This window comes from Zootermopsis nevadensis, unplaced genomic scaffold, assembly GCF_977971745.1.
Source record: "Zootermopsis nevadensis isolate Lab colony 2312 unplaced genomic scaffold, Znev_1.0 Znev_ptg000023l, whole genome shotgun sequence".
Classification (NCBI taxonomy): domain Eukaryota; kingdom Metazoa; phylum Arthropoda; class Insecta; order Blattodea; family Termopsidae; genus Zootermopsis; species Zootermopsis nevadensis.
Genome location: NW_028259155.1, coordinates 9,611,547 through 9,626,949, shown reverse-complemented (window position 1 = coordinate 9,626,949; position 15,403 = coordinate 9,611,547). Strand labels below are relative to the sequence as shown.

Here is a 15,403-nt window from a genome sequence, read left to right as displayed (position 1 = left end):
GACTTGGGACAAGAACTTCTCAAGACTTGGGACGAGTGACTTCTCAAGACTTGGCACAAGAACTTCTCAAGACTTGGGACAAGTGACTTCTCAAGACTTGGGACAAGTGACTTCTCAAGACTTAGGACAAGAACTTCTCAAGACTTGGGACAAGGACTTCTCAAGACTTGGGACAAGTGACTTCTCAAGACTTGGGAGTCTAGTCCTGATAAGGATGGGACAGGTCAAATTTAGAAGGAAAAATTTTCAAATTTTTCGAAAAATCAAAAAACGCTGCAAACCTTCTGAAATGCGCACAAAACCAAAAATTTTCGGAATATTCGGAAAAAAATTAAAAGTAGAAATTTTTCAAAAATTCTTAGTTTTGTGCGCTTTTTGGACGATTTGCCACGTTTTTCGATTTTTCGAAATTTTTCGAAAAAATTGAAATTTCTCAAAGGGGTACCCCTTTGAGAATTTTCAAAAATTTTCGAAATTTTAAAAAAATTAAAAACGACTGCAAATGGCGCGAAACGCGAAGAAAACTAAGAATTTTCGAAAAAATTTGAATTCAGCTAAGACAGGTGAGGCACAGCCCTAAACAAGCAGACAAGACTTGGGACAATAACTTCTCAAGACTTGGGACGAGTGACTTGTCAAGACTTGGGACAAGAACTTCTCAAGACTTGGGACAAGAACTTCTCAAGACTTGGGACAAGAACTTCTCAAGACTTGGGACAAGAACTTCTCAAGACTTGGGACAAGAACTTCTCAAGACTTGGGACAAGTGACTTCTCAAGACTTGGGACAAGAACTTCTCAAGACTTGGGACGAGTGACTTCTCAAAACTTGGAACGAGTGACTTCTCAGGACTTGGGACAAGTGACTTCTCAAGACTTGGGACAAGAACTTCTCAAGACTTGGGACAAGGACTTCTCAAGACTTGGGACAAGTGACTTCTCAAGACTTGGGAGTCTAGTCCTGATAAGGATGGGACAGGTCAAATTTAGAAGGAAAAATTTTCAATTTTTTCGAAAAATCAAAAAACGCTGCAAACCTTCTGAAATGCGCACAAAACCAAAAATTTTCGGAATATTCGGAAAAAAATTAAAAGTTGAAATTTTTCAAAAATTCTTAGTTTTGTGCGCTTTTTGGACGATTTGCTACGTTTTTCGATTTTTTTAAATTTTTCGAAAAAATTGAAATTTCTCAAAGGGGTACCCCTTTGAGAATTTTCAAAATTTTTCGAAATTTTAAAAAAATTAAAAACGACTGCAAATGGCGCGAAACGCGAAGAAAACTAAGAATTTTCAAAAAAATTTGAATTCAGCTAAGACAGGTGAGGCACAGCCCTAAACAAGCAGACAAGACTTGGGACAATAACTTCTCAAGACTTGGGACGAGTGACTTGTCAAGACTTAGGACAAGTGACTTCTCAAGACTTGGGACAAGAACTTCTCAAGACTTGGGACAAGAACTTCTCAAGACTTGGGACAAGAACTTCTCAAGACTTGGGACGAGTGACTTCTCAAGACTTAGGACAAGTGACTTCTCAAGACTTGGGACAAGAACTTCTCAAGACTTGGGACAAGTGACTTCTCAAGACTTGGGACACGAACTTCTCAAGACTTGGGACAAGAACTTCTCAAGACTTGGGACGAGTGACTTCTCAAGACTTAGGACAAGTGACTTCTCAAGACTTGGGACAAGAACTTCTCAAGACTTGGGACAAGTGACTTCTCAAGACTTGGGACAAGAACTTCTCAAGACTTGGGACGAGTGACTTCTCAAAACTTGGAACGAGTGACTTCTCAGGACTTGGGACAAGTGACTTCTCAAGACTTGGGACAAGAACTTCTCAAGACTTGGGACAAGGACTTCTCAAGACTTGGGACAAGTGACTTCTCAAGACTTGGGAGTCTAGTCCTGATAAGGATGGGACAGGTCAAATTTAGAAGGAAAAATTTTCAAATTTTTCGAAAAATCAAAAAACGCTGCAAACCTTCTGAAATGCGCACAAAACCAAAAATTTTCGGAATATTCGGAAAAAAATTAAAAGTTGAAATTTTTCAAAAATTCTTAGTTTTGTGCGCTTTTTGGACGATTTGCTACGTTTTTCGATTTTTTTAAATTTTTCGAAAAAATTGAAATTTCTCAAAGGGGTACCCCTTTGAGAATTTTCAAAAATTTTCGAAATTTTAAAAAAATTAAAAACGACTGCAAATGGCGCGAAACGCGAAGAAAACTAAGAATTTTCGAAAAAATTTGAATTCAGGTAAGACAGGTGAGGCACAGCCCTAAACAAGCAGACAAGACTTGGGACAATAACTTCTCAAGACTTGGGACGAGTGACTTGTCAAGACTTGGGACAAGAACTTCTCAAGACTTGGGACAAGAACTTCTCAAGACTTGGGACAAGAACTTCTCAAGACTTGGGACAAGAACTTCTCAAGACTTGGGACAAGAACTTCTCAAGACTTGGGACAAGAACTTCTCAAGACTTGGGACGAGTGACTTCTCAAGACTTGGGACAAGTGTCTTCTCAAGACTTGGGACAAGAACTTCTCAAGACTTGGGACGAGTGACTTCTCAAGACTTGGCACAAGAACTTCTCAAGACTTGGGACAAGTGACTTCTCAAGACTTGGGACAAGTGACTTCTCAAGACTTAGGACAAGAACTTCTCAAGACTTGGGACAAGGACTTCTCAAGACTTGGGACAAGTGACTTCTCAAGACTTGGGAGTCTAGTCCTGATAAGGATGGGACAGGTCAAATTTAGAAGGAAAAATTTTCAAATTTTTCGAAAAATCAAAAAACGCTGCAAACCTTCTGAAATGCGCACAAAACCAAAAATTTTCGGAATATTCGGAAAAAAATTAAAAGTTGAAATTTTTCAAAAATTCTTAGTTTTGTGCGCTTTTTGGACGATTTGCCACGTTTTTCGATTTTTCGAAATTTTTCGAAAAAATTGAAATTTCTCAAAGGGGTACCCCTTTGAGAATTTTCAAAATTTTTCGAAATTTTAAAAAAATTAAAAACGACTGCAAATGGCGCGAAACGCGAAGAAAACTAAGAATTTTCGAAAAAATTTGAATTCAGCTAAGACAGGTGAGGCACAGCCCTAAACAAGCAGACAAGACTTGGGACAATAACTTCTCAAGACTTGGGACGAGTGACTTGTCAAGACTTGGGACAAGAACTTCTCAAGACTTGGGACAAGAACTTCTCAAGACTTGGGACAAGAACTTCTCAAGACTTGGGACAAGAACTTCTCAAGACTTGGGACGAGTGACTTCTCAAGACTTGGGACAAGTGTCTTCTCAAGACTTGGGACAAGAACTTCTCAAGACTTGGGACGAGTGACTTCTCAAGACTTGGCACAAGAACTTCTCAAGACTTGGGACAAGTGACTTCTCAAGACTTGGGACAAGACTTAGGACAAGAACTTCTCAAGACTTGGGACAAGGACTTCTCAAGACTTGGGACAAGTGACTTCTCAAGACTTGGGAGTCTAGTCCTGATAAGGATGGGACAGGTCAAATTTAGAAGGAAAAATTTTCAAATTTTTCGAAAAATCAAAAAACGCTGCAAACCTTCTGAAATGCGCACAAAACCAAAAATTTTCGGAATATTCGGAAAAAAATTAAAAGTTGAAATTTTTCAAAAATTCTTAGTTTTGTGCGCTTTTTGGACGATTTGCCACGTTTTTCGATTTTTCGAAATTTTTCGAAAAAATTGAAATTTCTCAAAGGGGTACCCCTTTGAGAATTTTCAAAATTTTTCGAAATTTTAAAAAAATTAAAAACGACTGCAAATGGCGCGAAACGCGAAGAAAACTAAGAATTTTCGAAAAATTTGAATTCAGCTAAGACAGGTGAGGCACAGCCCTAAACAAGCAGACAAGACTTGGGACAATAACTTCTCAAGACTTGGGACGAGTGACTTGTCAAGACTTGGGACAAGAACTTCTCAAGACTTGGGACAAGAACTTCTCAAGACTTGGGACAAGAACTTCTCAAGACTTGGGACAAGAACTTCTCAAGACTTGGGACGAGTGACTTCTCAAGACTTGGGACAAGTGACTTCTCAAGACTTGGGACAAGAACTTCTCAAGACTTGGGACAAGTGACTTCTCAAGACTTGGGACAAGAACTTCTGAAGACTTGGGACAAGAACTTCTCAAGACTTGGGACAAGTGACTTCTCAAGACTTGGGACAAGTGACTTCTCAAGACTTGGGACAAGAACTTCTCAAGACTTGGGACAAGGACTTCTCAAGACTTGGGACAAGTGACTTCTCAAGACTTGGGAGTCTAGTCCTGATAAGGATGGGACAGGTCAAATTTAGAAGGAAAAATGTTCAAATTTTTCGAAAAATCAAAAAACGCTGCAAACCTTCTGAAATGCGCACAAAACCAAAAATTTTCGGAATATTCGGAAAAAAATTAAAAGTTGAAATTTTTCAAAAATTCTTAGTTTTGTGCGCTTTTTGGACGATTTGCTACGTTTTTCGATTTTTTTAAATTTTTCGAAAAAATTGAAATTTCTCAAAGGGGTACCCCTTTGAGAATTTTCAAAAATTTTCGAAATTTTAAAAAAATTAAAAACGACTGCAAATGGCGCGAAACGCGAAGAAAACTAAGAATTTTCGAAAAAATTTGAATTCAGGTAAGACAGGTGAGGCACAGCCCTAAACAAGCAGACAAGACTTGGGACAATAACTTCTCAAGACTTGGGACGAGTGACTTGTCAAGACTTGGGACAAGAACTTCTCAAGACTTGGGACAAGAACTTCTCAAGACTTGGGACAAGAACTTCTCAAGACTTGGGACAAGAACTTCTCAAGACTTGGGACAAGAACTTCTCAAGACTTGGGACAAGAACTTCTCAAGACTTGGGACGAGTGACTTCTCAAGACTTGGGACAAGTGTCTTCTCAAGACTTGGGACAAGAACTTCTCAAGACTTGGGACGAGTGACTTCTCAAGACTTGGGACAAGTGACTTCTCAAGACTTAGGACAAGAACTTCTCAAGACTTGGGACAAGGACTTCTCAAGACTTGGGACAAGTGACTTCTCAAGACTTGGGAGTCTAGTCCTGATAAGGATGGGACAGGTCAAATTTAGAAGGAAAAATTTTCAAATTTTTCGAAAAATCAAAAAACGCTGCAAACCTTCTGAAATGCGCACAAAACCAAAAATTTTCGGAATATTCGGAAAAAAATTAAAAGTTGAAATTTTTCAAAAATTCTTAGTTTTGTGCGCTTTTTGGACGATTTGCCACGTTTTTCGATTTTTCGAAATTTTTCGAAAAAATTGAAATTTCTCAAAGGGGTACCCCTTTGAGAATTTTCAAAATTTTTCGAAAATTTAAAAAAATTAAAAACGACTGCAAATGGCGCGAAACGCGAAGAAAACTAAGAATTTTCGAAAAAATTTGAATTCAGCTAAGACAGGTGAGGCACAGCCCTAAACAAGCAGACAAGACTTGGGACAATAACTTCTCAAGACTTGGGACGAGTGACTTGTCAAGACTTGGGACAAGAACTTCTCAAGACTTGGGACAAGAACTTCTCAAGACTTGGGACAAGAACTTCTCAAGACTTGGGACAAGAACTTCTCAAGACTTGGGACAAGAACTTCTCAAGACTTGGGACGAGTGACTTCTCAAGACTTGGGACAAGTGACTTCTCAAGACTTGGGACAAGAACTTCTCAAGACTTGGGACAAGTGACTTCTCAAGACTTGGGACAAGAACTTCTCAAGACTTGGGACAAGAACTTCTCAAGACTTGGGACAAGTGACTTCTCAAGACTTGGGACAAGTGACTTCTCAAGACTTGGGACAAGAACTTCTCAAGACTTGGGACAAGGACTTCTCAAGACTTGGGAGTCTAGTCCTGATAAGGATGGGACAGGTCAAATTTAGAAGGAAAAATTTTCAAATTTTTCGAAAAATCAAAAAACGCTGCAAACCTTCTGAAATGCGCACAAAACCAAAAATTTTCGGAATATTCGGAAAAAAATTAAAAGTTGAAATTTTTCAAAAATTCTTAGTTTTGTGCGCTTTTTGGACGATTTGCCACGTTTTTCGATTTTTCGAAATTTTTCGAAAAAATTGAAATTTCTCTTTGAGAATTTTCAAAATTTTTCGAAATTTTAAAAAAATTAAAAACGACTGCAAATGGCGCGAAACGCGAAGAAAACTAAGAATTTTCGAAAAAATTTGAATTCAGCTGACAGGTGAGGCACAGCCCTAAACAAGCAGACAAGACTTGGGACAATAACTTCTCAAGACTTGGGACGAGTGACTTGTCAAGACTTGGGACAAGAACTTCTCAAGACTTGGGACAAGAACTTCTCAAGACTTGGGACAAGAACTTCTCAAGACTTGGGACAAGAACTTCTCAAGACTTGGGACAAGAACTTCTCAAGACTTGCGAGGAGTGACTTCTCAAGACTTGGGACAAGAACTTCTCAAGACTTGGGACAAGTGACTTCTCAAGACTTGGGACAAGAACTTCTCAAGACTTGGGACGAGTGACTTCTCAAGACTTGGGACGAGTGACTTCTCAAGACTTGGGACAAGGACTTCTCAAGACTTGGGACAAGTGACTTCTCAAGACTTCGGACAAGAACTTCTCAAGACTTAAAACGAGTGACTTCTCAAGACTTGGGACAAGTGACTTCTCAAGACTTGGGACGAGTGACTTCTCAAGACTTGGGACGAGTGACTTCTCAAGACTTGGGACAAGTGATTTCTCAAGACTTGGGACAAGGACTTCTCAAGACTTGGGACAAGTGACTTCTCAAGACTTGGGAGTCTAGTCGTGATAGGGATGGGACAGGTCAAATTTAGAAGGAAATTTAGAAGGTAGTCTTGTGTGTGAATCACGTACGTCATTGCTAAAATAAACCCCTGCCTTGTCTTGGAAGTGGAAGTGTCAATGACTGATTTCAAATCAGATTAAAATTTCAAAACTCCTTTGCGTTCGTCGGACTCCGTGAGAGACAATAATAACTCTACATGATCGGAAAAATCAACTACCTTTGCACTACAATATTTTTATTCACCGTCTTTACACAAGCTTATAGATTGTTAAAATCACATAAAATTATAACATTTCAACATATGATATTGTTACATTTTAAAATGACGACATGTTTCCATGTTCATTCCATCATCGTCAGGTCTATCAATTAAAATTAAAAACTGTTGCACTTGCTGCCCTGCGTATACTGATTTGTTCTACCCGTTAGATTTTATTTGTTTAACCTCCAGGCTTCTTCCATTTAATTTTTGAAGACTGCGCCTGGATGTCTTAAATCTGCAAAATCAATTTTAATTTTCATATCCTGATCCTGGCTACTGACATAGGAAATGGAATAATTTTAAAGAATTACTCAATATATCGTAATACAAGCAAAAGAAAAGTAATCACAAAATATTTAAAGTATTATAACATACCGGGTTGTGTGTGAGGTGCGTGTCCGATATTAATCTACCAAATACGTTTAACATAACAAATTCTATAAAATTAATAAACGAAATCCAACAATTGAATTTTCATAATAATAAAATTATACAAATTTGTTCTTTTGACATCAATAATATGTATACAAATATTCCAACAATCATGCTACGAGATATTGTAAGAGATATTCTAAATAGACAGAATATAAATACAGATCTAATAAATGAAATTACAAATATAACTAACATTATTATTAACCAAAATTATTTCCAATTGAACAATGAATATTGGAAACAAGAAACAGGGTTACCCATGGGAGCTCCAACCTCGAGCATATTATCTGAAATATTCTTACAATATCTCGAGCATGATTATATAGTAAATATATTAAACAAATATCAAATCAAATACTATAGTAGATATGTTGATGATATACTCATGATTTTTGATGCAAAAAATACAAATATAAAAAATGTTTTAAATGAATTTAACAACATAAATCAAAATATACAATTCACTTTAGAAACAGAACAAAATAACAAATTAAATTATTTAGATCTAACTATAATACGAAACGAAAACAACTCTGAATTCAAAATATACAGAAAACCTACAAATACAAGCACCATAATTCATGCCTGAACATTAACAAATGGCTATTAATTACTTAATAAACCGAAAAAATACATATCCCATGACCACAATAAACAAACAAATTGAATGTAACATAATAAAACAAATTCTAATAGAAAACGGATATAATAATTATGAATTAAAACCCAAAAATAAAATAAACAATGTAAACAACATAAATGAAGACAAAAACGAAAATAAACAAAACAAATGGGCCACATTCACATATATAGGAAAAGAAACCAAATATATAACAAAAACATTTAAAACAAATAACAAAAATAGCATTTAGAACAAAAAACACAATAAAAAACATCTTGAAACAAAAGCCACAAATAGACACAACAAATCAATACGAAAAACCAGGCATATATAGGTTAAAATGCAATGATTGCCCGTTAACCTATATAGGCCAAACCGGACGCACCTTTAGTCAAAGATACAAAGAGCATATTACAGCAATTAAACACAATAAAGATCATTCAGCATATGCAAAGCATATATTAAACACAGGACATACATACAACAAAATAGAACAAACAATGGACATTATAAAAATAATACAAAACAAGCGACATAGAGACACCATAGAAAAATATCATATACAAAGAACACATAAACAAAATCTTGCATTAAACGACAGTAACATCTACACGAACAATCCGATATTTAACATTCTACAGTCCATCGACCCAACCCCCTAAACAACTTTCACCCAATATATATAGCCATACACGATACTCACAGCTTAGTTGCAGTCTACAGCTCCGTAATATCGGACACGCACCTCACACACGACCCGGTATGTTATAATACTTTAAATATTTTGTGATTACTTTTCTTTTGCTTGTATTACGATATATTGAGTAATTCTTTAAAATTATTCCATTTCCTATGTCAGTAGCCAGGATCAGGATATGAAAATTAAAATTGATTTTGCAGATTTAAGACATCCAGGCGCAGTCTTCAAAAATTAAACGGAAGAAGCCTGGAGGTTAAACAAATAAAATCTATCGGGTAGAACAAATCAGTATACGCAGGGCAGCAAGTGCAACAGTTTTTAATTTTAATTGATAGACCTGACGATGATGGAATGAACATGGAAACATGTCGTCATTTTAAAATGTAACAATATCATATGTTGAAATGTTATAATTTTATGTGATTTTAACAATCTATAAGCTTGTGTAAAGACGGTGAATAAAATTATTGTATTGAAGAACACAAGCATGACGCAATTAAGATATAAGTTACCTTTGCACGTTGCACCAAGTACTACACCATACGCCATTCAAAGTAAGGTGATGAACGATACCGCAACACACACAAAGAGCCATTCGCCTCGAGTCCCCTCCAGAACAGGCCGCATCCACTCGTACGTGTCCGATGCACTGGCGTACATGAAACACAAACACAGATTATAAGTCAAACATACCAACCAGCAATCGCCAATGCTCAGAACTTGGATCCATAAAATGGAAAGAAAACAACACACTCGCACCATAATTTAACTGTATCACCCTTTTTTAAGTTAAAAGGGGGAGGCTCTTAGTGTCATTACATCCACCGGCAATCCCATTTTACGTAAACTGGATGTAAATGATCAATGATAAGGAGATATAAATACAATACCAATTTCAAAAGAATCAAACATGAGCATACATTTACAAAGTTCAAAACCACGACAACGAAGACTGAACCAATCTGACTCAAGTGATATCTCAACCTCTCACAAGAAATAAATAAAACACTCTCTCAAAAAAAAAGAAACTCGCCCTCAGTCTCTCACCGAGAGATAGGGAAGCTACCTTACCTATCCTGGAAATCCTCTTTCTTGGCCAAATTAAAATACCAATGCCAAACACATAAAATGAAGGCAGAGCTACCTCCAATGGAAAACATGGTAGAATACTATTATTATTATTATTCAGTGTTCTGTCTTACGACAAGTCCTTCAAACTGTGAAACTTGTTACAATGCAGATATCAAAACATCTTGTAAACATAAACAAGTGCATGTGCATGGTGGAATATTTCGCTATCTTGCCAAAGAATTTGATTGTGTGAATCATGAATTAGCACATTTCATAATCATATTTCTCGTATACTTACACAATGCATGTCAAGTAGACACAGAGATAAATCTCTCGCAGACATGAGGTCCTTCGTGATAACAGCCGATTGATTTCCTGTCGTCATATCAGTGAGCCAGCAAAGTGTTTCTGCACATACTCCACTCTTTTCCTGGCAAGCAGTAGTCATGTCAGGTGACGCATCCTTCAACCTCAGTAAAGTCCCATGGATCAATCAAGCTTCTTCTCTGCAGCTATTACCAGAAAAAAAAATGCAATCACATTCAACACATCACCTAATTTAAAGGTTTCATAACCGATCCCCTTGCTCAAAATTAACCAAAAGCACAGAAAATATCCCAGCAGCTCCGGTCACTGTGCACAATACTCACACGTCAACAAAACTAAATTCCTTACCTTCGCAATTAATCACTTATTAATTAGTAAACACATCACATTAAAGGCTCCACAGCACTACACACATCACACATGTAACAAAACCACTCATTAACAAAACCTTATCACAAATAGTCACCACCCTCGTCTACAAGCTATACCTAACCTCCAATTTTGATGTCCTATGAACAATATATTCACTAGAGAATCATGAATGCCTCTAGCATACCACAGATACAGCAATTATGCCAATCTCTCACCGCACATAGGTCTTTCAACATATCAAATCTCACATTTAAGTTCACAACATCTGAAGTACCTAATAAAATTGGACAGACTCATCTCTCTCACACGACAACCACATCAAATACATTCTAATGCTCATGTACTCACACAACGAATGCCTCGTTCAGACTGATATCAGTTTCTTGCGGATACGATGTTCCTTCTTTGTCCCAGCAGGTTTAATCTTCTGACATCAAGTCGGTCCGCCAACTGTTACCGCACGTACTTCAATGCTTGTCTGGCTGGCAGTACGCAGGTCACGTGACAAACAGCATGGTGCTCAGTAGAATCTGAAGGATCATTCTGTTTCTCGTAATCTGCTACTCCCAGAAAGAGAAAATACAGTCACATTCAAGAAATCAAGACATCACACTCTTCTAAGAGCACACAGTTTTACTTCACCAAGCAGTTAACACTCCTACCTTAGCCAATGAACAAGCACCTTCCATTTTCAGAAGACAAATTCTGTCAAGTTCATTACAAACCCATTCACAAGTTAACTTTAAATACGGGTCACGACAGTGTCACAACCAGCGACCTGACAAATTCTGAACTCCCTCACTCACAGATTCATACTGGAGCCTTTCTTTCCTCCCCCCCCAGCAAATTTAAAGCATTCGCCAAGTGGGCCATTATTCCACACGTCATAATACTGCAACTACAAACTCTACAACTCACACACATCACGTCAGTCCCACGCAACTTCTGTTGCCACTGATTCAGTGGATATTTAACGAACAGTTCGCTTGCCGTCTGTTTGGAACCGAGGATGTTGATCGCTGTCTCCAAGATACACGGCTCCCTCTCCTCGTGCCCCATTATGACAGCAAGGGAGTCTACAAACACCAGTCGGTCCATGCCCCTCAGGTTCGCCTGTTTTGATGTCATGGAGAAAGGACCTAAATGAAAGATTAAGAAATGGCAAGCCACTACAACACACCCAACATCTGTAGCACTTCTACTACTAAGGTGAATTCAACCGACAAGGGGCAAGAGGTAGCCGTAGCAATTAGATTTTTTTTCCATATCACCATCAGTAATGCCACTTTATCATACCTTCTGGAAGCAAAGGTGGAAACTTCACCATCAGTAATATAAATTGTTTCAATGTTGAACAATCTAAATTTATAAAACTGAACTCACCAGCTACCTGAGATATCGCCACCATTGTGTAGTGACAAACAAGGAACACACCGTCGTAACTCTTTCATGGCTGCAGCAACAAACACTCCTACCAACATACACAACAGGCCTTACTGGCTTTTCCAGATATGAAGCAGACGCTTTCAACAAGTTCACATACTAAATGTGGTTTTAAGAGAGATTTCAGGTTCTCACAGTGGTCTTTGGGTTCTAACACCACTTGGACTTACAGAAAACCAACACAGATTATGATTTTTAAACATTTAATGGTTCGCTATATCAGCTGCAGTTATCCTTGTGACTAAGCGCAATGCCATGAGGCAGTGGGAGCATGGAGGTACACTCCATGCATTCTCAATTATAGAACAATGTGGAGGTCAGCCTCAAAATGTGGTTCCTTAAACTGGCAAAGAAAAATCACGTTCTTCATTGTTTCTTTGTAGTCTCAATAGAAGAAATAGACAAGTTCTTTATTTCATTAAAACCATTTACTACTTTTCAGGAAAAAAGGTCTTCTTCTTTCAATAATGGCATTGCAATTCAGAAAATAAGTTCATTAAACAATTTACTCAAATGGATGAACTTGCCTGTGACTGCCATCTGGTGAGTGGCTCTGGCTTGCTTGTCCTGCAATCTGCACGCAATCCCATGGACTGCGGAGATCTCCACATGTGGATCATCAGAACTGCAACGGCGAATCACAATGAGTACAGATAATTACACTCACATCCTAATGTTCAGTGTACAAAATGTTGGTCACAACAGTGGCCAATGCAGTAGCTGCTTCCTAAATCAGCAACTGATGTAAAAGGGACAGAGAAAATGGGAAATCTGGGTTTATGATATGAGAAAGAAATACATTACGTGCAGATGCCTCCTGGTACTGGCAGGATACTAAACACAAACTAATTGTGATACAGCCTCTAACAGGCTCACTGTACCAGTAAATAATGAGTTCTGGGTGCTCAGAGAAAGATCTATACCAGTGCCTCATAGACTGCCATGGGACTCGCTTACAATTCTGCGTTGAAAAGCCAGTGATTAACAATCTGTTATGTCATGTTAGTACCATCAGGCTGGAAAAACATCTTTTATTTTGTACACTTTTTTAATATCAAGAATGAGGTTAGTTTTACAATATTCTTCTGCCTCCAACTGCTCTTATATACCTTGGACAGGAGAAAAGCTGCTGCACTGTATTCTCATCTTCATTAAAATTCAGGGATGCCACCAAGAAACAGCAAATTATTTCCCAGCACTGACGACGGTAACGGATCCGTCGTGCTTGACTTCAGAGCAATACATGCTGTCTCCACGACCTGGAAAACACAAGCAACAGTTTCAAGTTATAACGAGTGACAACGCAGGCCAGATTCACTGGTAAGGGAAGTCAAATGTTTTAGTTACAGTAACTTTCAAGTACTGCACTTACTGTAATACTCTAAACACCTTTTCTCCACATCAGGGCGCATGTCATATTTATTTCCAGAACCTTTGGGATTCATGGACACCAACATATCATTGACTAGACTTTTATTTTGTAAGTGGACTTTGACAAATCTCAACAATAAAATAAAAATTAATTACAAGTATATAATTTTTCTATAGTCTATGCTAACCGTAATAAACGTCAAAAAGGAACGTATTATACGCGTATCAAGTCATTTAATGATCTTCCACCAACAATTAAAACTCTAAATGATTTAAAGGTGTTCAAGCCTGCATTTAAATTATTTTTCATAATTGAATTGCAGAATCTGAAGGTTATGTACATTCACATGTGAAACACATCCTTGTAATTGTGTCAAAAGTACTGAAGTTTATATGTATTGTATGAAATGATTTGTTCTCCATCCTTTGGTTTAGTCCTAAGAAGGATCTATGGAATGTAAATAAACTGTACTCTCTAACATACCTGAACAATGCAATTCCTTATCCAAGTCACAAACACTACAGGTGCTTCGTTCTGTCTGGTTCTTCACATCTCCAACTCCAAAAAAGCTGCTTCCCCATCACGCACACAACTGATCTTCTGAAACGCTGATATTCAGACAAATTAGTCCTCCATGTCTTCGTTGATACCAGTAAACACACACTACAGCTACAGTTCACATGAAAGTTGCTACTCAGTACATCCCCTGATCTCAAACTACTCTTTGAGACAGACTAGGCACTCCCACTAAATCTATAACCGTACACCTCCTCGGAAAGCAAGGTAATCGCACGAGGGCCTGAGGTCTTCCTTGTGGCATTGTGAGGCATGCTACGAACACCCCATACTTGGTCACTAGGAATCAAAAGTGGGCAACGGCTATAGTATCCCACATGCTTGCAGGCACTCCTACCTGAAACAATACCAAATACCAAAATAAATATACGCATTGTGACACCAGTCGTAACTGCTACTACGAATGCACTCTACACCTCATCAATAATCAACTGGCCAACTAAACCAACCCTCCATGCAACCAAAATATTTCACACTTATGTCCTTCACACAAGGGAAAGATGACACACATCAATTCAAATTAACTTCCACGCCCTGGCAATATATATGAGAGTAAATCTGCACTGGACTCAGAATGCATCCTAGCAACCAAAGAAATACAGAGGGGCAGAACGCCCACGCCATTTTATCATAGGCAGGGACGGCAACGTCTGAAAAACAGCGAACTCATCCGACCTCCTTGTCATAGCAGAGTAGTAGTAAACTACGTCTTACGCAGGAAAAGTCTGAGAACTGTTGGACAAAAAACAATCTTCCACGTGCAAAATTCCTGTTGCGATAAAAAGTGAGCCTGCCAAGTGTACTGAACATACTCCACTGATTTCCTGGCAAGCAGTAGGCTGGTCAGGTGACAGACAGCTTTTCCCCGAGTAAAATCCCAAGGATCAATTAAGCTTCTTCTCTCAGCTATTCCCAGAAAGACAAAATGCATTCACTTTTAACTAACACAAATGCAAAAATAAACAGCATTCTGATGACGCAGTTGATTGAACATGTACTTTTGTTCTTGGGGAGGGGGGCACACCACACACACTTCTGAGTATATAAATGTCACTTATCAATGCCGTAAACGCCTCATGGCGTTTATTTATTTGATTCCTCGGGAATCATCGACACATAACCTCAACCGTTAAACGATAACACCCCATCATTCCGTAACCTGATGACAGCCCACCTAGATCGCTGTTCGCACACATAAACTTACAGCACCTCCAAGACTCCGAAGACTAGACTCACGCTTACCAACACACACTCACTCTCACTCACTCTCACTCTCACTCTCTCTCACTCTCTCTCTCTCTCTCTCTCTCTCTCTCTGTGCGAACTTGACCACAGCGAATTATAGTAGCGAACCCAGTAAACTACGTATTGAGCGGGAACAGAAGGGCAGCCGAATGGCATCGGCAGTTCGAGAC

At 38.2% G+C, this 15,403-nt stretch overlaps 1 protein-coding gene across 10 annotated transcripts in view; it reads right to left on the bottom strand.

Annotated features, from left to right (window-relative positions):
• Window positions 1-15,243, bottom strand: part of LOC147872922 (transcription-associated protein 1-like) — a 34,386-nt gene extending 19,143 nt beyond the window's left edge. The window contains exons 1-9 of one of the 10 annotated variants that reach the window (XM_087354461.1): window positions 15,163-15,178; window positions 13,896-14,325; window positions 13,150-13,299; window positions 12,568-12,665; window positions 11,981-12,068; window positions 11,516-11,736; window positions 10,946-11,157; window positions 10,197-10,410; window positions 9,340-9,476 (exon numbers count right to left, since the gene is read on the bottom strand). In XM_087354461.1, coding sequence (XP_087210587.1) covers window positions 9,340-9,476; window positions 10,197-10,346 — 287 coding nt within the window. In that variant the 5' untranslated portion in view covers window positions 10,347-10,410; window positions 10,946-11,157; window positions 11,516-11,736; ... (3 more) ...; window positions 13,896-14,325; window positions 15,163-15,178. The other 9 variants (XM_087354462.1, XM_087354458.1, XM_087354457.1 and 6 more) reach the window with 9 other exon arrangements.
• Between the last annotated feature and the right edge of the window lie 160 nt (window positions 15,244-15,403).